This window comes from Callorhinchus milii, unplaced genomic scaffold (genome assembly GCF_018977255.1).
Source record: "Callorhinchus milii isolate IMCB2004 unplaced genomic scaffold, IMCB_Cmil_1.0 Scaffold22, whole genome shotgun sequence".
Classification (NCBI taxonomy): domain Eukaryota; kingdom Metazoa; phylum Chordata; class Chondrichthyes; order Chimaeriformes; family Callorhinchidae; genus Callorhinchus; species Callorhinchus milii.
Window position 1 is genome coordinate 2,921,454 of NW_024704763.1, and position 23,337 is coordinate 2,944,790.

The 23,337-nt window shown below is 45.5% G+C and overlaps 2 protein-coding genes across 5 annotated transcripts; one reads left to right on the forward strand and one right to left on the reverse strand.

Moving 5' to 3' along the window:
- The first annotated feature begins 247 nt into the window (after positions 1-247).
- On the forward strand, positions 248-6,004 carry mibp2 (muscle-specific beta 1 integrin binding protein 2). 2 transcript variants are annotated; one of them, NM_001292530.1, is given in 8 exon segments: positions 248-587; positions 2,853-2,943; positions 3,933-3,981; positions 4,244-4,421; positions 4,938-5,009; positions 5,139-5,245; positions 5,381-5,476; positions 5,806-6,004. In NM_001292530.1, coding segments are annotated over 8 exon segments (708 nt in total). In that variant the 5' UTR covers positions 248-531; the 3' UTR covers positions 5,865-6,004.
- Positions 6,005-7,204: 1,200 nt separating this feature from the next.
- sqor (sulfide quinone oxidoreductase) lies at positions 7,205-22,497 on the reverse strand. 3 transcript variants are annotated; one of them, XM_007905738.2, is made up of 11 exons: positions 22,181-22,497; positions 17,158-17,393; positions 16,339-16,509; positions 15,831-15,884; positions 14,168-14,362; positions 12,217-12,426; positions 11,636-11,819; positions 9,783-9,850; positions 8,098-8,276; positions 7,569-7,622; positions 7,205-7,325 (listed from the first exon to the last, which is right to left on the reverse strand). In XM_007905738.2, the coding sequence occupies exons 2-11, from the start codon at positions 17,371-17,373 to the stop codon at positions 7,304-7,306; spliced, it is 1,353 nt and encodes a 450-aa protein (XP_007903929.1). In that variant the 5' UTR covers positions 17,374-17,393; positions 22,181-22,497; the 3' UTR covers positions 7,205-7,303. The 3 variants fall into 3 exon arrangements, with proteins under 3 accessions (XP_007903929.1, XP_007903919.1, XP_007903909.1); XM_007905728.2 differs by lacking the exon at positions 22,181-22,497 and adding an exon at positions 22,106-22,176; XM_007905718.2 differs by lacking the exon at positions 22,181-22,497 and adding an exon at positions 20,307-20,512.
- Positions 22,498-23,337: the final 840 nt, after the last annotated feature.

Genomic DNA, 23,337 nt, shown 5'->3' on the forward strand with positions numbered 1-23,337 from the left:
CGCGTCAAGGTTTCCAGGGCGGGATTTTTTTTTTGGAGCTGAGTACACTTTATCTGGAACCAAACAGACTATAAGTGGAGACCACTGATTAGAGACGATTCCCCCAAATAAGGCAACTGGGAGGGGGAGGCGCTGGGTCACAGGACTGGAGAGTGGAGAGGGGTGGGGTGGAAGTAGGCAGGAATCAGCCAGTGGCTGTCAACTGCCGAGGGTATTAATATGACAGGGGGAGGGCGGGTTGGTTTCTGAGGGTTTGCTGCAGCGTTTGGCACGTTGCATTTCGTCTTGTGCTCAGGGGCTGCCCGGAGAGCGGGGTCGGCGATCTATGTCTCCTCTCTCTCTTCAATTAGAGAACATGGCTGAAAAAAGTAGGTGACAATAACTCGCAGACCAGACCAGACCAGGACTGGACGTGGACGTGGAGAGTCAAAGCAACAGCAAGAACCACCTCCGCGTCTGACTTTGCTGCTCTCTCCCACCTAAACCGACCCCCCCGGTGCCCCCCCGGCGGCCCCACCGACACATACAGACATGAGCGAAGGAAACATCGGAAACTCTGGAATGAAGTTCATCATTGGAATCAGCGGGTGAGTGAGTGAGTGAGTGGGTGAGTGAGTGAGACCAGAGTTGAGAGTAAAACGTGGGAGTTAAGCACGTGCTCTCTTTCTCTGTACCCGGAAGGAACGTAATGTATCGATTCAAATGTATCCATTTAAATGTATCCGTGCGATGTGGCCATTTAAATGTATCCATTTAACAGCTGATCGATTTGCAGTCGCTGCATCGCCGGTTACACCTTCTCCATCTCCTGACCTGAGCAGTTGAGGGGGGGCTTGACCCGGGTTAGGATTATCTGGAACTAAATGGTCAGATTAACACGGGGGTAAGGCCCCAATACCCGAGAGGGAGGAAAATACGGGATCACCCCCTCTCCCCCCAACCCCACCCCTCCCCCCCACCCCTCCATTCCCCAGATCGGAATCTTCTCAAATGGACATTTTGCACTTTTTAATTTAAAGCCATTTGCTTTCCAAATGGAGAGATTTCCCCCAAACCCCCCCCCCCCACACCCCCATCACCACCCCCCACCCACACCCCCATCACCCCCCCCCCCCACCCCACCCCCTCTCCCTCTGATCCCAAAGGTTCCATCCATTTCGATTTGATTGAAACCGAATTGAAAGGATTTAAAGCACAAAAAAAAGCGCTTTTTTTTTCTATTTTCAAACGCTTTATTTTTTTTTGGAGTGCGCGTGGAAAAAAAAGAGGAAAAACTCGCCTCGCGCAAATATTGGGGCGAAATAAATGTATGATTTGTGGTGTTAAAATCAAATTCCGACCCTCAGCGCGGGGCCAACCATGTGCTTTCCTTCCACATCTTTTGTCTCCCGAATCGGGAAGGAAAGGGGGAAAACCGCCCCTTTTTTTTTGATGGAGGGGAAGGGAGGGGGGGAAAATGTGTTGCTTTATTGGCGAAAGTTTCGCAAAAGTTTATTACAGAAATCAAAATAAATGTTTGTTGAAGCGCTGTGTCCCGCGGGGATCCGATACCCTGGGAATTGTTAGGGAGAAGAGCGGAGGCAACATCGCCACGTGGGACCGGGGACAGATCGGTGCAGTGCCGGTGTCCGGTTGACTTGTCTTTGTTGTAGAGCTTTCTCTCTCTCTCTCTCTCTCTCCTCTCTCTTCTCCCTCAGACCTGTTCAGGATGAATTTTTTTTTAAACAAAAATGATCCAGTGGTTATGTCCCGTGGAGGGATTTCTTTTATTTCTATCTAACTGTTTTTTTTTTTGGTGGGGTGGGGGTTTTGTCTGGACTTTTAATTTCTCTGAAATTCCCTGTTGTATCCAGGGGTGATATGGGGTGGGGGTGGGGGGGGGGGGGGAGAGTGTACCAGTGGAGTCTCCTTGGACCTGAACTGGCTCCCCCAGGTGATGTGTTTGGCAACGGAGGGTCAGAATCGAGCCAGCCCTCCGTGGCGGTCTCCGTAGTCCAGTTCCTGAGCCAGGCGGGTCAGCGGTATTCCAGGGCGAATCCAACGTGGGGCTCGAGCCCAGAAGGCTTTGACCCACAGGCAAGAGGGCTGCCAACCTGGCGTTCTCGCTTCTGAGTCAGAAGGTTGGGTTCAAGCCCCACGTCGGGACCTTGGAATCATAGTCTAAACCAGCGGTGGCAACGATGATGCCAGCCGTCAAAATGCAGCCTGACCCTCCAGTGCTGTACTGAAGTAGTTAGTTGTGGGTTTGTGGGTTGTTAAATAGGCTTTTGGTGAGAGGCTGAACAATGCCCTTCTGTTCTGGTGCTTCAGGTAAACGTTACAGAAACCACAAGCGGGAAACTCTCTTGGTGTCCTGGTTTAGTCTATCCCTACCTCCTAAATTCATCCTAACCTGATTTCCATTTAGTTATTCATCTTTCTGCTGCCCAGATTAGCTCCTGTGAGATTGCCTAGATAGCAACAGCCACTCCACTCTGCATATGAGTAGCTCATTGTGTGAAATGATTCGAGAGACACTGTGACTTGATATTCGAAAAGAGACAGGAGTTTCCATCTCTCCCGGTGTCCTGGCCAACGATCCCCCAAATTAAATTAGCCACTCACTTTGTGGCTGTTTATGAAAAATTGCTGTGTGCAAACTGGTTGCCAGGTTTCACCCTCAAAATATACAGTATATCCTGAGAAGCACTTTGTACGTCTTGATGATGTGTTAAGACGCTATATCAGAGGCAAGGATTATTATTAAGACGCCAGATCAAATGCAACTGTTAGTCTCCGATGCCTGAGCACAATGCTGCTCTGCTCTGTGTCTGGACAGTGTATTTATTATAAACTCTTTACTCTCTCTCTAGTGTCACTAATGCTGGTAAGACCACACTCACCAAGCAGCTCTTTAAAGCCCTACCAAACTGCTGTGTGGTGCACCAAGATGAATTCTTTAAGGTGAGGTTTTGCACTTACACTTTTAAGCAGTGAGTATAAATGTGGTGATGTCGTGGGTAGATAAAGCAGAGACCACAGCTTCTTTTGAAGGGAAATTTGATTGATTGATTGATTGATTGATTGATTGATTGATTGATTGATTGATTGATTGATGAATGAGGAGGGATTGGGCAGTGAGCCAGAGAATGGGATTGGATACTGTGGCTCATGTGGAGAAAAAAACACCAGCTCAGACGTGATGAACCGAACGACCTTTTTTTATGCTGCAAGGTGTGATGTTGAATGAAAAATGCTTGAATGAGCACTTGATCAATTTTCTTTCTGACATCAATATTAATTCAGCTTCATCACTTTGGTGGGTGAAGATTTGATATGGGGGATGAATGGTGGGTTTCCAGATCTTTGGGGTGGGTGGGGGGAGAATAATCACTGCTTAAGAATCTCCTGGGAGCATTTTTTTCTGCCCCAAATAACACTACAATTGGGAAGCTCATGACTGTTTTCAGCACTTGTGCTAAGGTCAAACCTTTTAGGTATGTTTACAAAGGCCATGCTAGCTGGACTTAATTGTACGTTAAAGAATCGCTGCTCAGGCTCCAATAGTGGGTTAGTGGGTAAATGCATTGCTCACTAACCCGACGAGAGTACTTACAAGAGGGGTGCAGTAACAGACCAGAAGGTTTGAATCTGTGTCCACTAAATGGGCTGATCTCAGTTGGGGGTACAATTGGCCTTGACAGCCCTGGTTTTGGGAGGGGAGATTAGCCAGGCTTCCCTCTACTGATCACTTTTAAGTGATATTAGGAAGCTATTAGGTGAAATAAGAACTTTCTATCCAGTCCAGCAAATCCCTGGCATTACAGGTCAGTGGGAAGTTTCCTCTTGGGCTAAGGTTTGGCCCTTAGGCTGAATGGCTGGTTGTGTACCTATTGCTGTTCACCAAACATGGGTTGGCAATGCATATGTATTCTGTGATCGCTATGTTTCAGCCCCAGGATCAGATCGAGGTTGGTGAAGATGGCTTTAAGCAGTATGATGGTAAGACCACAGGTCTCACTTTAACCTCAACTGCACGTAGTCCAACACTCTTGTTGGAGTAATGCACCCCTGTGACTGTTCATTTCAAAGTGTGTTAACACTATTTTGCCCTAAGCAACTCTTCAGCTCCCTGTTATCCATAACAAAACTTACAGTATGCGGGTCTATCCTTTTATTAAATTAACAAAAAAAAAGCATTTTGTGCATGTCTAAATGCACATCAACTTAAAAGTTATTTCCGTTTGTTCTGCCCTGTTTGCAGTTATCACGGCATTAGATATGGAAGCCATGATGAATACCATCCGAGCGTGGATTAAAGACCCAGTGAAATTTGAGCACTCGCACGGCATCAACCCGCTGGAAACTGAACCCAAACCGAAGACTTGGGACAACAGAATCCACATCCTCATTGTCGAGGGCTTCCTCCTCTACACCTACCAGTAAGAGCTCAGTCACCAGCACTCTCGCATTCTTGACTTGTTTGCGATGTATTTTAATAATATATATAATTTTTAATTGTATTTATGAAGCACCTGTAAACGTCAATGTCTCACTGCGCTTCTCGGGCAAATTTGTGCCAACGTGGATTGTGATAATTTAACAATCCTTGCATTTGATACAGCACCTTATCACGTCATTGAAACGTCTCACAGTGCTTCACAGAATCCATTGAAAAGTGGATTGACTGTGTATTCTGTGGGTGAAATGCAGCAGCCAGTTGCGCACAGCAGCGTCCCACAACCAGGTTCCTACTTACTGCTCGGTAAACAGGCGTGTAGAGTAAGAAGACTTGCCTAAGGTTTCGCCCCACCTGGGAATCAAACCTGGATCCTCTCACTTAGGAGGCAAGCGTGCTTACCACTACACTACGGATCTCCTGCGCACGAGGGAGATTTTCCCGAAAGTGGAGCATTGGACTCGTGATTTGACCAATTGCCGGTTGCTTTTGTCCACAGACCCCTGATTGACATGTTCCACATCCGCTACTTCCTTCACATTCCATACGAAGAATGCAAGAAACGGAGAAGGTAAAGCTCGAAAGACCCCCCCCCCAAAAAAAAATCTTCCCCATTTCCTCTTTCTCCTCCACCAAAGCTTTGGTGTCCAACTTCCCAACACGAGTCTCTTTAGTGATGCTCCCTTACTATTGTTTGCAGTACAAGGAACTACTTGGTACCTGATCCACCTGGGCTGTTTGAGAAGCACGTGTGGCCCATGTACCTGAAGCACAATCAGATGATGGAGGACATGGCTGTTAATGTGGGTGAGTCAATCTTCTGCAAATCTGTCTTCGCTTCTATACTCAAAAATGGGGATATTCCAGTGCTCCCAACATGTAAGTTCAATTCACTTGAAACGCCTGTCTGATATTCTTTCTCATCCTTCTTGTGAAATGCAGTGAATTTGGATGGAACTAAATCAAAGGACGAAATGTATAACTTTACGTATGGTGACATCCAGAACCAGATTGACCAATATCTCGAAGAACTGAGAAGTGAGTCCTGAGGGGAATGGGGGTGGAGTGGGAAGAGGGGGGGAATGTTTAAATGACTTGGTGTTGGAATAAAATCTCCACTTGGGAAGCATTAATACTGTGAGCGCAGAGGGAGGAGCCCTTTTTCAGAGAGCTATACACTTGTTAAATAAGTTTCTAATTCTAGGTTGATTCATTATGGGTGGGTTAGACACCATTCTCCGTCCCCAAACCTGTTGCATAATCCCCCAAATTTAAGCTCTTTCCAGCTGAAGTTTCAGTCTGAATCTATGTGTTCTGCTTGTTGTGAAAGGCGCTATACAAATGTAATCTTGTTGTTGTTGTTGCAGTTACCTATCTCCAAAGAAGAATTCTGCCTCTATGCGAATGTAGGATATGTACCAGTTAAGACCAGCCCCATCTCTCTGTGTGTGAATCGACTCTCTGCCGCACAAACCTATTTATTTGCTGCAACTTAAGATCGCTGGTGTGTGCTGGGTACCATCTGCAAATACTGAAACTGCATCAATAAAGTATCTGCCCTACACCTACTCTGCCTCTTGGTTTGTGGAAATTGGTTTGGTGAAATGTTAAGAGTAAATGGCTTCTAAACATGGCACCAATAGACAACAACTGTGCACTTAACTAACACCTTTCATGTAGAACGTCTCAAAAGTTCTTTACAAAAGTCAGAATGAGATGGAAGGAGGGGGAGGAAAAAGGTGCAGGTGAACTACAATCCCTGCATTTGATATAGTGCCTTATGCTGTTGAGACGTCTCAAAGGGCTTCACAAAATATACTGTAAAGTGCCTTGACTGTATTTTGTGGGCAAAACGTGGTGGGTTAAAGCAGAGAAGAGGGCTGAGGGTTTGGGTGACATTACAGTGACCTGTTGACATTCCTCTGATTCAAATGGTCTTTTACTTCCTGACTTTCGTTTGGACGTTGCTGTGCACAAAGTAATTATTGTTTTGCCCACAAAATATACAGTTAATTCACTTTACAATATATCCTGTGAAGCGCTATGAGATTTCTCAATGACTTGATAAAATACTATATCAAATGCAAGGATTGTATAGGTTACAGGAGGATTTGAACATACTTGGGAATTGGGCAGATCGATGGCAGATGAAATTCAATGTGGAGCAATGTAAAGTAATAATAATAATACTTGCATTTGAAATAGCGCTTTTCACGTCTTCTAGACATCCCAAAGCGCTTCACAGACTATACTGTAAAGTGAATTGACTGTATATTTGTGGGCGAACGCGGCAGCCAATTGCGCACAGCAATGTCCCACAAACAGTCGTAGATTGAAAATGACCAACTTATTATGGTTTTTTGAGGGCTTATTATTAGACGTATGGAGTAAGGAAACTTGCCCAAGGTTTTGCCCTCTGCCTGGAATTGAACTCAGGTCTCTCGCTTGCAAAGCGAGTGCTCTAACCATTGAGCTACACTGAGTACTTCTCATGGGGACACAAAATCCTGGAAGGGACTCTTATTTGAATGAAAGGACCTGGGGGTCCTGATTGACAATAAATTGAAGCTCTCCCAACAATGCTCTGTGGCAGTGAGTAAAGCAAACCAGATGTTGGGGTGGATCAAAAGCAAACCAAAATACTGAGGTAATCCTGACACTGTATAAATCATTGCTGAGACCATACTTAAAAGAGTACTGTGTACAGTTCTGGTTGCCGCAGTACAAAAAGGATATCGGAGAAATACGTCACACAGATAATTTGAATAGCTTTGGTATGCTTTATTATAGAAGTCGACCGAGTTATGTGCCCAACTCCAAGAAATCAAAAAAATAATGGTTCTCCTGCCTTTGATGGGATTTTGTTCAATACGTGACAGATCCAGGTCTGAATAACAAGAGCCACAGATGTGGTGTCAATGTACACGTGGAAGATTAGTGCTGATCTGACTCAGGTCAGAAAGGGTTACAGAGTCATCAAGTTAGCATCTCAGTTCGATTTTTTTTTAAAAAGACAAATAGGCTTCTGATCAGTGAAAATTAAGATTTGACAAATCAGGTGACTAGACAAGAGTTCAAACAAATGGAACGATTATCGTAATGGTTGGTCTGAGCACAAACACTCACTCACTTCTTGCCAAGATGCATCAGCTTTCGAAAAGGAGCAGGTCCTCCCCACAGCCCTCTGGGGGAGAGAAGAGAGAGAGTGCCAAACTAAATGGTTGTTGACAATATCAGACTCAAATCATGCTCAGCCCATAAAATGCAGACACTACTGTACATTCTATCCTGTGAAGAAGAATAATCCTTGAAAGAATTGATTAATAATTGCAATCCTGAACAGCAGGTGCATGTTAAAGGTTTAACATCTTGGTTTGACATAAGAACATAAGAAATAGGAACAGGAGTAGGCCATTAGGCCCCTTGAGCCCACCCCGCCATTTAATAAGATCATGGCTGATCTAACTAATTCCATTTACCCGCCCTTATCCCTTAATCCTTTTAGTTTTTAAAAATCTATCGATCTCAGTCCATATCAGAAATATCTCATCCAAAGCACGCCACCTCCGACAATACAACGCTGCATTGCATCTCGGAGAGCTGCTGGTAACTATACAGCCTGATGAACTTTTGTTTGTGTTTCGAAAGGAAAAACTTACTTGAGTAGGACATGCCAGTAGAGAGGGGGCATGACATCTGCCTTCATGTGAAACATGGTCCTTCTCTCCTTGCTCTGGTCAAATGGGAATGTCTCCAATGGGTTCCCATCGTAGTCAAACTCCGCCAGGATACAGGTCTTGTAGCTGGTTACTAGTGGACAGGAGGTGTAACCATCATACTGCAACCCAAACCCAAATAGAGTGAAGGGAAAGTTACAGATATAGATGCACAATGTATTACAGCTTTTAAAGTTGCATCTCCAGGCCAGCAAAATGGTGGTGGGTGATGGTGGATTCAACAACAACAACTTGCATTGATATGTTGTCCCTCACGCAGAGTAGTGTCTCAGAGAGCTTAAATGAATCAATGATATGGTAAGGTTTGTGGGTTAGGGTTAAGTTATCAGTGCCAAATAGTCATTCTCACACTTTGATTTCTTACCCACACTGTCTATAACAGCAGCCATTTCATGAGCCAATTCCATTACAACACCAGGTTCCCAATTTGGACATTTCTTACCAGATTTCCTAATAGGAAAAATACAGTTGTCGAATTTTTCAAAGCAGTGAATGGGCCGACGACTGCACAATACGTCATTTCACGTTTTACACATTTCTTATTCAGAAATTGCTTCATGGACACCGCAAATTAAGACTGGAATGAAATGTACAGCCTAAGGCAGTAAATAGAACTATGTTGCTACCCATATACTTTATGAGTTCAGTGTAACCCAAATTATTTTATGAAACATTGCAGTAACTCTGAGGTTTATGTGATAAAGAGATGACTTTGATGAATTGGCTCTGGACATGGTAGATAAGAGCTGTGATCTTGTGAATGTCACCTGGGCCCTGGAGTACATTTAGTACAGTATTGAGTTACTGAGTATTGAGTTATCTACAGAACTAGCTATATAAGCCCTAGCTCCCATTTCTGAGTTATCTGCAGACTGGACTGGGTCATAGGGTAGCCCAGCACAAACAGCAAATAAACCATTGATGTGAACTTGCCTTGTTCCTGCCAGTCTATCTTCTCTCCTCCAAAATTGTTCTCAACCAGATACTTATCCAATTTGGGTTTTGAAGTAGTTAATTGACATTGCAGTAGTCCTGCTTAAGACTATCTACTTAAACATTCTTTGGTACAATCCAGTTCTACTGTCACAATCTAAGTCAAACAAACAGTTTACATTTAACTCTTCTCCACCCGTTCTCCCAATAAGAGACCCTCAGCGAGGATCTTGTAAGTTGCTCCCGCAACTTGGGAGCATTAAAGCTATAAAGTCATTTGTATAACTTTTACCTGCAAAGCTTTAGCTGAGCCCCTGGGCAAGCAGTGCTGCTAATACCAAAGAAGTCTCTTGAAGACCTTCTGTACCCATAAGCTTTGCCAAGGAGAGTCAGTCAGTGCCAGAGGGGTCCTGCACTCTCTGTGTAGGTCCACAGTACACTGAGCCACAACAATTTGCATTTATATAAGTACTCCTCATGTAGGGTATAGCATGCCAGAGCGCTTGACAGTGGCAGAGCATGACACCCAGCCGAGGGGAGTGCGGAGCTGACTATTGATAAACAGACCCATCTTTACCCAACTGTGCAATTAAGGTGATGATTAAGTTGCCGACGTTTACCCTTTGGTACCAGAACAAGAGACTTTAAAACGAGCGCAACTCTGGGTCTCTTACCTTGTGTGTTGCCTTCTTGTTCTTCATGACCTTTGAGATGGTTTTGTTGAGGATGCTGGACTGAGCGGCTGGAATGATAGATAGAAATGAAGAGGCATTTAATGTTGTGCAGCGCAGACAAACAGGAGAAAGGTTTCCAGTAAACAAGGCAGCTCAACTCCCCTCCTGCTATTCAACCGGGAGTCAGACACTCGCTGGAAACCATCCACCATGCTTAAGAGCATCCAAAGCAAACTACCGAGAGTTCCACGGTTACCATTTGTCTGGTAAAGAGTGCGCACTCTCTCCCTCCGGGGATGCAACCAGATCACCCCAGAGCTTAGCTTGGCAAGAGCCAAGGTTTGGGGACTCCACAATGCACACAGTGCTAGACTTTAACCAGCTAACTGACAGGGTCTGGTGTTAGATCCCCATATCCAGCCTCTATTGGTTTCAGTGTAAGGAGCATAACATGGTGCATTTCATTCTAGACCTTTGCTCACAGTGAATCCTGTAAAGTGACTTGGGATGCCCTCCTGATGTGAAAGGTGCTAATACGAAGTATAAGGATATTATTGAAATAATGGTCACTTCTGTCCTTAACAAAGACTCATAAATATCGCAAGTGTTTAATAATAATAATCCTTGCATTTGATATAGCGCTTTTCACGTCTTCTAGACGTCTCAAAGCGCTTCACAGAATATGCTGTAAAGTGAATTGACTGTATATTTATGGACAAAATGCGGCAGCCGATTGCGCACAGCAGCGTCCCACAAACATTTGTGGATTGAAATGAACAATTTTTTTTTGAGGGATTATTATCAGGGTGTGAAATGGTTGCTTTGCCCACACCCACAGGATACTAACTCCATTGATTGTGCTCCCCACAGCTTCTACAGTGCACTCCACAGTGCCTGCGGTATGCAGGGAACATCTCAGAGTTTGCAAACAACATTGACTACAATGGATTTAAATACTGATCCGCTCTCCATCCCAATCATTCCCATGGACTCAAACCCTCCCTCACTCACTCCTTCTGATTCTAGCCTGGGTAATTCAAGCTGCATAGTGAAAAATAGCCTCTCTCTGCTTTAAGCACTCAGCTGGTGCTTCCACATCCAATACAACCCACCTGTACGTGCTTGTCCTAGTCCCCACTACCTCTGCCCACAAGCTCATAGTCTTGCCTGTTGCAGAGTGGGGTGGGGGGGAAGAGGACAGAGAGGCCCTGGATTGTCAGAGGTGCCGATTTTTACTTGAGAATTTACATTGAGGTTCTGTCCCCCCATCCTTTTTTTTTCTTTCCAGGTGGACATTAAAAGACGCTATTGGAAAAGAGAAGGGAGTTTCTCCCAGTTGGAATTTTTTGGAAACAACCGGGTAAATAAAACAACTGGAGGGAAGTGTCGTTGACTCCGCTGTAAGCTTCAACACGGCCAATATTCCTAAAGCTCAGCAACGGGGTACGCCTCTTATCAGACTTTCAGCAGAATTTGGTTTTATTTCTGCAAAACACAGATAGCAGTTGTATAACTGGATGACCCATAATGTGACTGACTGCAGTCCTTCCTTGGTTTCGCGACTAAGCTGCAGTTGTGTTATTATTATTAATGCTGTATGTTATTTTACACTTCATTATGAATAATAATCCTTCCATGTGATATAGCACCATAGCACATCAGGACGTCTCAAAGCGCTTTACAGGAATTACATTACAGCAATTAGTAGGCAAGATTGCACACAGCAATTTTTCAACCATTATCTTTTATGGGTTCATCCCCTCCCCTTCATAATCCATATCTGTATGTACATAGGGTTAGGACAGAGTCTGGTCGTTGCTATGAACATGGGATTATTTCCGGGTCACCCTCACCTACTGCTGCGGCAGTTTTGGATGTTGGGAGGTTGGTGCAATCTCCAATGCCAAACACGTTTGGGTACTTCCTGTGCTGTAGGTTGTCTTTGTCCACATCCACCCAGCCATTGGCGTCAGCCAGCCGGCTCTGGCCAACTACCTTCCAGGGTCCCATCGGAGGTGTGATGTGAAGCATCTCATACTGTTCACGGCAGAGAAGCAAAAGGAAAATATTAGCAACTCCCCCTCCTACCGAGAGTATATTACTCTACCCACCACCCCCTTTTACACTGAGTGTCAAACTAGCCTCAAACTCCTGACACAGGACTTGAACTCACCACCTTCAGACCCAAAGGTGAGAGTAATCTCCAGCTTGGCTCAAATCCATCCCAGCAAAAGAGTGATGGGGAAATCGAGTTCAACTCCACACAGTCCCAGTTCTATTGAGATCAGCCAACCTGACCGCAGGGTGTCCATAAAATCGTGCTACCCCCTGTTACAGAACAGCAGTGTGAGACTATGGAGGAGCTGAAACAAGCCGTCAGAGATGCATGTCACCTCCTCACTGTATCCATGTAAATTGGAAAGCGATCACAAACCTCAAAGTCCACCTCCTCCCCAGGGTGGTCCAGCTTTTCAAACACAGCCTTGCATTTGTCTGCATGGACTTCAGTGAGGTTTAGCCTGTAATTGACTTCTATGTCTCTGTCTTCAACAATTTCTAGAAGCGCCTCTGCATATTTCTTCACCCCGAATATCACCGGCAGTGACGTGTTGTAGAAAATGTTCGCTTTGGATCGTTTCCCTGTCTTGAGGGTGAAAGAGGGGGCAGAAAATACGTGTAGTAATAATAATAATATCATAGGACTTCCAGTTGATATAGTGCCTTATCATGTCGTTGACACATCTCAAAGCACCGCACAGAATATGTTGTAAAATGGATTGACTGCATATTTTGTGGGCGAAATTTGACAGCCAATTGCACACGGCAATGTCCCACACAGTTGTGGATTGAGTGACCAAATGTTTTTTGGAGGGATTATTACCTGTGCCAATCGACTAACAACCGAGTTCCTACTTTCTGTGAGATAAACCAAAGTGTGTGGGGTAAGAAAACTTGCATAAGGTTTCCCCCCGCCTGGGAATCAACCCGGTTCCTCTCGCTTGCGAGGCGAGCACATTAACCACTACCCTAAGGGACTAAGGAGTAAAGAGAGAATTTTATATGAAAATATCAACATCAAATTGCTTACCTTTGGACCTGCAGCTACAAAGCTGAGTCTCTATAAAGGAACGTGGGCTGAGGAAAAGCTGACCCACAGCTATTGGGATTTTGGTATTTGTCATGTGGGATATGCCAAGATTTAATAAACCAGTGGAACAGGCTTAATCAGCTAAATACCTGTGTTTCTATGCAACCACAAGCCCTCCTTTCTGATAGCTCAAAGCTGCTCAGTGAAAAATTTGCTCTATCTTTTCTTTCTACTTTTTCTCGAGGGGGGAGGTTTGAAAGCGACAATAAACCTTGCGTTTTGATACTGTGCTTGCCAACGTCAAAAGACGTCTCAAAGTGCTTCACGGGGAATTGGGATCAAGTGCGGTGACTGTGTATGTTTACCCAGGTGGCAACTGGGGAGAATTGGAAGAGGAATGAAAGAGTATTCCTTGCTCTTGTGATACATAATGGTCAATAGTTAATCAGGCAGATAGTTCAGACAGCTGTCCTACAATGTGAGTGGGTGAGGATCTAAGTGATTTGAAGGCACTAGTAACTTTTGGTCTTGTGAGCGATTAGCATAAGGTGTTTTTAGGTTCTTATGCAATTTTTCCTATCTACACGAAAAAAGGCGTGTTCAGTGCAGAGGGTATTTCAAGGTCAGTCATTCACTGCAGATGTCCCCAGACTGATAGGTCATTCAAAAGGAACAGCATGAACTATTGACTTCCTAATGGAGATTAATCACACAGAACAAGAGTCTTAGACTGTACCTTGGACACCAGGACTACCTTCAGAGAACACAAAGTCCGGCACAGCCAGGCTGGTTCCAACCCTTGTATGACTTGCAGATGTAACCGATTTTCCATGTTTAACTCCCTACCCCACTCCCTCCCTCCCCCACTAAAGCTTCTACAGCGTCTGTGTAACTGTGAACGATTTAAGCTTCAAAGCTCCATGAGATAAATCTGAAAGCCATTCAAAAACTTTGGGGGTTAAAAAGCAAAATGTGGTATTGTGGTATCGACCAAGAAATGTGGTCAACACAAAAACATCCAGAAATTGTGTTTATACAGCGCTTTTCCCGTCAGGAAGACGTCTCAAGGAGCTGAACAGTGAGTAGGCAAGGGTAGCCTCAGAGGTGAACACTCTTTTCCTGTGAACATCAGGTTCCCACTTACTGCGAGGTAAACAGAGGCATGTGGAGTAAGGAAACTTGCCTAAGATTTTGCCCCGACTGCGATTCAAACGCAGGTTCTCTCGCTTGTGATGCGAGTGCTTTAACCACTATGCTAAGAGATTCTTCCCCGTCATGTAGGTTGGACAAACCTTACCTTTCTCAAGTAGTCCTCAGTCAGGTACATGATTTTCTGAGGAGCTCCGGCACATTTGACTGGCGTGTTGGGGAAGGTAAAGATGGCATTTCCTTCCCTGAAATCTTGCAACGCTTTCCAGGTCTTTTCCACATACTTGACCGAGTAGTTGGAGCCCACTTTGGGATAACCAAAGCCCTCAGGAAGCCCCTTGATCTGAAGGAGAATAAAAGGCAATAAGAGTCAGGAGCTTTCTGGGGGTCACCTGGGTGTCTGACACATGCGGAAACCCATCACCATGCTTGAGGGTATTCAAACCAACTGAGAATTCCTTGCATCCCACCTACACATGGACAGAGATAATAATAATAATCTTTGCATTTGAAATAGCGCTTATCACGCCATTGATGTGTCTCAAAGCGTCCCACAAACAGTCATGGATCGAGTAACCAAATTATTTTAGACTGTTGGAATGGAATGCGCACTCTCTCCCTGGAGGGATGCATCCCTGCTTACCTAATTCCAGAAATTATTAGGCGCAGGTTGGAAGAGTTAAGGGGGGAAACCACAAGAGGTCAGTGCAGCTTGGGTTGGCCTTGTGAGTGAAACCGTTAAGTGTTAGGGTTCTGTCAGACACCGGCCTCCTGGTGGCAAAGTATGAATGTGCAAATCCCAAATAAGCCACAACATTTCCAACAGTCCAGGACGTCACCTAACCTCAGGAAGGGTGGAGGAAAGAACAAGTGAGGGGGGGAGGGGGGGAAGAAGCTTAGTTCTAAGACTCCCTGAACCCCAAAAACAAACCACAAAACATTTGTCCTTCCCTCTACCCCTCCATCCCTTTCGTGTAAATAAAATGTTTTAAAGTGCAATCCACACATCCCTGACGTATCTTTCAAAGCTAATTCCAAGGGTCAGGCATGTACGAGGCCTAGCAGATAGGTAAGGCCGTATTATATCTTCAGGCTCATTAAAAATGGGCATCAAGCCTGGGGTCATAGCCCTTTTGAAGCAACTTTTATATCTTATTTATAGATATCTATTCTATATCTATTAGCAGAGAGCTCACTAACATTGCCCTCTACTGGCTACTCTACTATTGCTCATCCGTCCTGCAAATGTTTTTATTTGCTCTGATATATTCAGGGTGACTCGCACAGCTCGTCTCACCCCCAGACCGTGGTACACAGGTGCCCCCAATGATTATTTGTTTACGACACTTTCCGCTATGATTTGCCAGAACTTTTCAGACAATTACTGATCGCAACGTGGATTAATGTCCAGGTGGGTCCCACCAGTAAAAGAAAGCAGCTGGTGTCCAGTCCATTTTAAGGAGTTCTGTCCCTCTGAGCAGAGGGATTCAGGTACACAAATGGCGATATAGTTGATTCTTTCAAGGTCAAATTAGATGGAGTTCTGTTAGGAAATAATACCTCGGGACACAGCGTATAATTTGGGATATGACGTGTCAGTGACTGCCAGATGGTGGAAGGCGAACTGGATGGATCTAGGTCTTCTTTCATCTAGAAAATTCTTGTTCTTATTGTCAGTCGCGATGCTGCGAATGCAACATTGGGAGATTTTTTGGGACAAAGAAAAAAGCATCGGAGATGTAAATGCACAACGAGTCTGTCCGCTCGCTCAAGTCCGAGTGCGAGATAATGGAAGTGGAGACATTCGGTACCTTATCATAGTGGAGCTCCAGTCCCACAGCAACAATCAGGTATTTGTAAGAGACCTACGAGCAACATAATAAAAAGATTGGTGTCATTGTCACAGAATTATTGCATAGCTTTAAAATCAGGTCATAACAGGGAGATTAACCCTTTGGCTGTTGAATTATCTCACTGGCCCATTTACACATTGTCCATGGTTTGACTGACCAACTTGTCCCTCAAATGAACATGAGGAACATCAAAGAGAATTTCAAAAGACGATGACCGTCCTTAATTCACTGTCTGCTCAACGAATACCATCTCGCAACTTTAACAGCTCCACTCATAAACTTGGCCAAACTCAACTACCTCAGCCTGAATTATTTTGTGTTGCTGAAACTCCTCCCAGCCTTGGTAATAATGTTCTGTCTCTGTGTCTCATGGCTCAGTGATCATACGGAGAATAGATTAAGCCCTGTAGGACCAACCACTATTAGACACTATAGCACCCCGCCATCTCTCCAATAGGGTAATTACCTCCTTCCCATCAGCCGTACGGACAAGGTCCTTCTCTGGGTCGAACTCCTGAACTCGGGATTTGATCCACTTGACTCCGGACGGGATGATACTGGCAGTCGTACGCCCCGAATCACTTAAGGGTTTAGCCCCAGCTCCCACCAGTGTCCACATGGGCTGGTAGTAGTGTTTCTGTGAAGAGAAATCATATTTGGTTGGAGCCGGCGGTGAGATCTCACCTGGCCTCCCACATCAATGAGGCCGGACCTCTTTGCAGTTGATCCAAGCACGCTCGCGCCTGATTGACATATTCAGAAGGTTGCAGAATCATGCCGTGAACTTCTTAGAACAAAGGAGTCCACCATCACTCTTAAGAACAGTGATGAGTTTTCGCATGTGACACACACCCACCTGACCCCCCAAAAAAATGACAATACTAACGTTAGCAGTATTCTATTCTAGACCAGGACTCGTGTCAAAAAGTGGTTGGGTTCCACCCCATAAATGCAATTTCCACCTCTTCCCCTTCGATGCTGGAGGAATAGACTGAGCTGGGAAGGCGTCAGTGGCTCATAGATCCAACTCCTAGTAACGTTGATCTACAGCAACTTTCGTTTATGCAACCCCTTCACATGGGCCAGTGCCTCAGAGAGCTTAACAGTGGGGGAGATGGGGGGGGGAGAGAAGGAGGTGGCTTGGATGGTGGAGGGGAGAGTACAAGGGACAAACAGGAGGCCAGAGCTAGCCAAGCAGAAACAGCGGGTAGTGGAGTGGGGAGAAAGCAGGTCAGAAAGGTATGGAGGTGCCAAGGCCTGAAGGCAAGAACTACAATCTCAATACCTCACTTGGCTCAATGATGGCTACTTTTCCAACGCCCAATTTTCTCCTCATCCGAGCGCTCATGGAGACACCACCAGTGCCGCCTCCCACCACCAACACTTCATAGAACTCCTTGGCTGTGAGGCCTGGCGAGAGATGCAGTCCCCGGTAACCAGCATTCAGGGACCACAGGCTGAGTTTGCTGAAGAGCGGACGGGCTGGAAGAGCGAAGTTCATTGTTGGACGGTCAAAGGGATCTGCAATCAAAGGAAATGTTCACAAATACAGAATCATCCACAATATTGGCCAAATGGCCTATTCTTGTCCATCTTTGACCATTTCTTACAAAGGCCACGACACGAGGCAATGCCAAAGCAACCCACGGTGATAAATGTGGAGCACAGTGACTGTTTTTTTTGTAAGGAAAGGCCTATTTCCAACTTGACAACTGTAGGACCTTGAGTACCACCTGTTCCCTCGACTCCATCCCTACCACACTCCTTACCTCCAGGCTCCACCTCCTTGCCCCTCTACTCACTGACATTGTTAACCTCTCCCTGTCCTTCTCTAGCCCTCGGATCATCATATGCGGCGTTCCTCGGGGCTCTGTCCTTAAGATCGAGGCTCTCCTGATTGGCTCCCATCAGCGCCTCCTCACCTCAGGCGCTGACAACATCACCATCCATGGTTGCACAGTCCACCTTGCTAAGCCAGTCCGGAACCTTGGGGTCTTGTTTGACCCTCAACCATCCTTTCTACCCCACATCTGCACCATGACCCGCTCTGCCTTTCCCTATCTCCGCAAGGTTACCCGGCTTCGACACTGTCTCACACCACAGGCCGCCGAAACCCTCATACATGCCTTCATTACATTGAGACTTGACTATGCAAACTCACTGCTTGTCGGCCTCCCCAACTCCTCCCTCCACAGGCTGCAGATCATCCAGAACTCTGCAGCCCGTGTTCTCCCCCGCACCAGGCTCCGCAATCCTATCATCCCCATCCTTGCCCAATTCCACTGGCTTCCCATCACACAGAGGATACAGTTCAAGATCCTGGCCCTCACCTTCAAAGCCCTCCACGGTCTTTCTCCCCCCTACCTCTCCGACCTCCTAACCCCCTACCATCCTGTTCGCTCCCTCTGCTCAGCGGGCTCTGGCCTGCTTCATGTCCCCCGCCTTGCTCACCCCACTGTCGGTGGCTGGGCCTTCCCCACCCTCTGGAATCTCATCCTGCAGTCCCTCCATCTCGCCCCCTCCTTCGCCACCTTCAAGACCCACCTCAACACCCTCCTCTTCGATCGTGCTTTTGATCTCCCTGCTTCCCCCCCTTTCCCTACCGCCTCCCCCACCCCGACCCTCAGCTCGAGTCCGTAACTCTGTCTAACCAGCTCTTGGGACATCCTCCCGACTTGAAAGGTGCTTTAGAAATGTAATCAAATGTAATGAAATGTTGTTGTTTTCTTATTGTTGACGCAAAAGTTTGAACAAGTTTTCGTAACTACTTTACAGCACTAATGAGGCTCTTCCAATACCATCATTTTCTGCAGGAACGCACCTTAAATACACATGAGCGCCTTGTACACACGTCTAATACACAACCAGCAATTCATTGCAAGGCGTCTTACAGATTCCAACTACTCAAGGTCCTACAGTTGATAAAAAGAAGTAAAATACTTGTATTTGTTGCAACATCTTATCATTTCAAAACAGTTCCCGTTAACTGTTGAAGTGCAGTGATTCTTGCCAACGTAAGGCAAACTCAGCAGTTAATCTACAAAGAGCATAAGATCAGTTGACCCTCTTGGTTTTATGGTGAACTTGGAGGAGTAAGAAATGTTGACTTAGACACAGAGAGAACTCCTTGCTCTTCAAAAGCAGTTTCTCTTGATGTACTGGTCAACAAGTTCCCCCAGGCAAAATTGGTCATTCCCGTCATGGCTGTTTGTGAGACGTTGCTGTGTGCAAAATGACCACCACATTCTCACACAAGGACACACATTATAGTCACTGCACTTTACAGTACTGTATACCCTGTGAAGCACTTTGAGACATCTCAATGATGTGATCAGGTGCTATATCAAATGCAAGTATTATTATTATTATTATTGGCTGTAAATTACGAAACAGATTCTCCCTCCCAAGCCTTTGCACTGACATTAGATATCACTGAGAGATAGTTTTATGAATTTTATGTTTTATTGTCGAATAACTTGAAAATAATGAGGTGGGGAAACGTTGGGGGGGGGGGGGGGGGGGCGGGGGAGAGGTGGAATCTATTCTGTTCAACAAAATAAGATTTTAAAATAATAAATCACATTTCTGCTCTCAGATTGATCAATCCTGCCTAATCCTACCTGAACAGTGTGATTAGAAATAGGTTAATGAGAGCAAATCACTGAAAGAGCAGAAAGTACAGCTGTGTTTTCAGGATTTAGTAGATGGAAGCTCAGTTTCACCAATTACCTCCTGAGCAAAGTCTTGCACTGAGCTCGATCAATCACACACAAGAGTGTTTTCAAGACAAATAGATTTGCTTTGAGTAGCCGAGACAACCTTCAAACCTGCTTCTCATGTCCATGATCCATGGGTAATAAATAGTGAGATATGTAGTCTCATCTCACAACAACTTACGTTTGGTACCTTTCGCCGTGACTAAGAGATTGAAGCCGACCTGTTCTTGTGACGTGGATTATGGTCAAACGTTCAAACTACAGCACATTCACCAAGTGGTCCCTCAATCCGAGAGGAACATTTGAGAAAAAAAGTTGCTTTTCTCCACTTTGTGCACCACGTGGGGAGGGAAGGCTATATGCAGGTCCAGGTTCACAAGAGGGCCTAGCAAAGACAGTTTTGTAAGTTTTTATAACATTCTCGGCCGTCGGTGAACCCAAGTCATAAACTGGAGGCGTGTCCACTTGGGCAAGAACTCAAGCAATGACTGTACGGCTTGCGGTCGGTGGTAGCATTTGTCAAACCCAAACCACAAGTGTCTTTTCAACCTCCCAGTGAACTTTGGCTCCCAAATTCTTTCCTTTCCCCGCCCTCCACATTCAGCTTTTACCTTTAGCATTCTTGCTCCTTTCGTTCTTGAAACTGAGCTTCCCCGGAAGCTCAAAAACAAATTGAAAACCTTGGCTTCGCAAAGTCTTCTGCTAAATGATGCCTTACCTCCACCACCGAGAATTTGTATTCTCTTAAGAGTATGTTTTACTGCTCCACTGGATGAGAGACAGCGACAAGCAGCTTTGATGCACAGTAATTTGATCCCATTTCCTTTTTTGTTCCTGAGAAAATATTCCCCACTCCGGGCCTCCACAAAGACTACAGCCTCATCATCCGCGATCATCCTCAACAATAAACCACCCTTGTAAGATGGGCCAAAGGCCTAAAACTATCTTTGTCTCCCATCCACCCGGATGTGGGAATGGTTAATCCGTAATGTTTACCCATTGTCACAGTTTTAATTACTGACTGCGACAAAGTTCGAAAAATGATTTTGCAACAATTAAAAAAAAGTCCTCACTCCTTTCGCTCTCCTGTCAACAGCCAAGCCTTCAACCAGTTAGCTCTCTGTGTACAACATTCTTCCAAATCCATTCACTACCTCTTTCTCGGGTTCCCGAATCCTCTGAAAAACACATCTCTTTGACATCAACATCTCTCCATCTCTGATTTCCACAGATTGTCTCCGCGACCATAATTGTCAAGCAGTTTGAGACGTTCTTTAAACAGAGAGTGCTGCACTAAAATACAAGTTGTTGCACGTTTCGCCCACAAAAATATTGTAAAATACCCTTTACAGCATATTCTGAGAAGCGTTTTGAGATACCTCAACGGCGGGATAAGGCGCTATATCAAATGGAAGTATTATTATTTTTAAGAACTGCAAAATGGTTTTACAGGCTAACAATGGGTGTAATTTCTGGCCTCCGGAGAGGATGGAAGGAAGATAAACAGCGAGACAAAAAGAATAGTTCAGGAAGCAGAGATAGCAGCACAAAAACTGGATGCACTATTGCCAAAGTTAACTCAAACAGCATTTTGGTTCTTTTCTAATCCTTCCCACAGTGGATATGTAAATAACAATTTGCTGCATAATAATTTTTATAACCCTTGCATTTGATATAGCACCGTATCACGTCGTTGAGACGTCTCAAAGCGCTTCGCAGGATATACTGTTAATCTGATTGTGCATTCTGTGGGCGGCAGTCAATTGCGCACAGCGGTGACCCAAACAGTCGTGGATTGAGTGACCTTTTTTTTAGGGCATTATTACCCCCGGATAAGTGATCGGCCAGTCGACTAACAACCAGGATCACTGCCAGGTAAACAAGAGGTGTGCGGAGTAGGGAAACTTGCCCAACGTTTCGCCCTGCCCGGGAATCGAACCCGGGTCCTCGCTCAAACCACCATACTACGGGTCTCCCACAAAATGTACATCAGGGCTTTATCCTGGTCACAGGCGGATTCCTTGGCAGAGAGGAAGGGTATGTGTGTGTGTGTGTAGAGAGAGAGAGAGAGACAGACAGACAGGTCCAGCAGCTGATAAGAAGTGGGTCTGAAGCTGTTGTCCTCTCTTGGTCTCCCCCACAGCCCCAGGTCCCACCACCCCTACATTCCTGCTCTGAGATCCCTTTCCCCATCCCTCACCCCCTGTGCAAAGCCACAGCCATTTCGTTTACAGACGGTCCCTTTAAACCCAACACATCGATCTCTGACCGACAGAAAGAGAGAGAGAGAGGAGAGAGAGAGAGAGGAGAGAGAGAGAGAGAGAGCAATTCTCAGCTGTTCGCTGCGGATTTATGGCAAACGAAAGTCCAGAGCTGGAACAACAGAACAAAAAGTTGTCGAGTGACATGTCCCCCCCCCCCCCTGTGTGTGTGTGTGTGTGTGTGTGTGTGTGTGACCACCTCCCAGAGCCCCCGACCCTTCTGGATCCCAACCACAAAGAACATCTGGACTCGAACCTCTCAGTTTGCGCATCGATTCTCCCTACGTTTTAAAGGGAAATTGTTCTAATTGGAAGAGCGATCGGTCCTCACCTCCTCTCGTCCTGGGTTTCTTTTTAAAATATATATATGTATATATATATCAAAAAAACCTGCAAACGACTTGTGGTCAATCCATCCCTCGGGGGCTCCAGCCCTTCACCACCCACTGTCCTGGAGCCCTAATGAGATTCGCTGCCTCCCATCCTGTAGCTCATTCGTTCGAAAGATTTGGGTCAGAAACAAGTCAACGCCCCCTTTTTATTTTTATTTGATACCAATTATACTTCAAATGGCCTTTCTTGTTTTTTCACGTGATGACACTTCTTTGCAACCCCCCCACCACCACCACTGGTCCCCACGTTACATCTCTCCTGGTTGGGGGTGGGGGTTGGGGGTGGGGGTTGGGGGTGGTTTGGAACTTGGTTCAGTTGGTAGCACTTTGACCTGGACTTTTGAGTTCCCGGTCATCTAATTATGGTGACACTGGGAGAATAACAACGAGATCACATTTGCATAGCGCCTTTCACGTCGGGAGGACGTCGCACTGTGTCGTTGGGCAATGTCAGCACTTGCGATGAGATGCTTATGTTTTAACGTTTAACCCCCGAGTTCCCCGTCCATCTGTGAAAGTGGATCTTAAAGATCCTGTGATAATAATAATAATAATAATAATAATAATAATAATCCTTGCATTTGATATAGCGCTTTTCACGTCGGGAGGACGTCCCAAAGCGCTTCACAGAACACACTGTAAAGTGAATTGACTGTATATTTGTGGGCGAACGCGGCAGCCAATTGCGCACAGCAATGTCCCACAAACAGTCGTAGATTGAAAATGACCAATTTATTATTGTTTTGTTTTGTAGGCATTATTATTAGGCTCTGTGTGGAGTAAGGAAACTTGCCCAAGGTTTCGCCCTCTGCCTGGAATTGAACTCAGGTCTCTCACTCGCAAAGCGAGCGCTCTAACCACTGAGCTACAGGACTCCACGTATAGTATCAAATGATACTATTTGAAGAGAGTTTCTGTTGGTTCCTGGCCAGCAATCGCCCAGATAAAATTGGTCACCAACTTGGTGGCTGTTTGTCGGGACTCCCAATGCAGCGCTGGGGGAGTGTTGAGTTGTCGGGGAGGTGCGGTCCTTCGAATGTAGACCTTTCACAGTAATTCCTCTGAAGTGCTTCGAGACTTCTGACATGATGAGGCG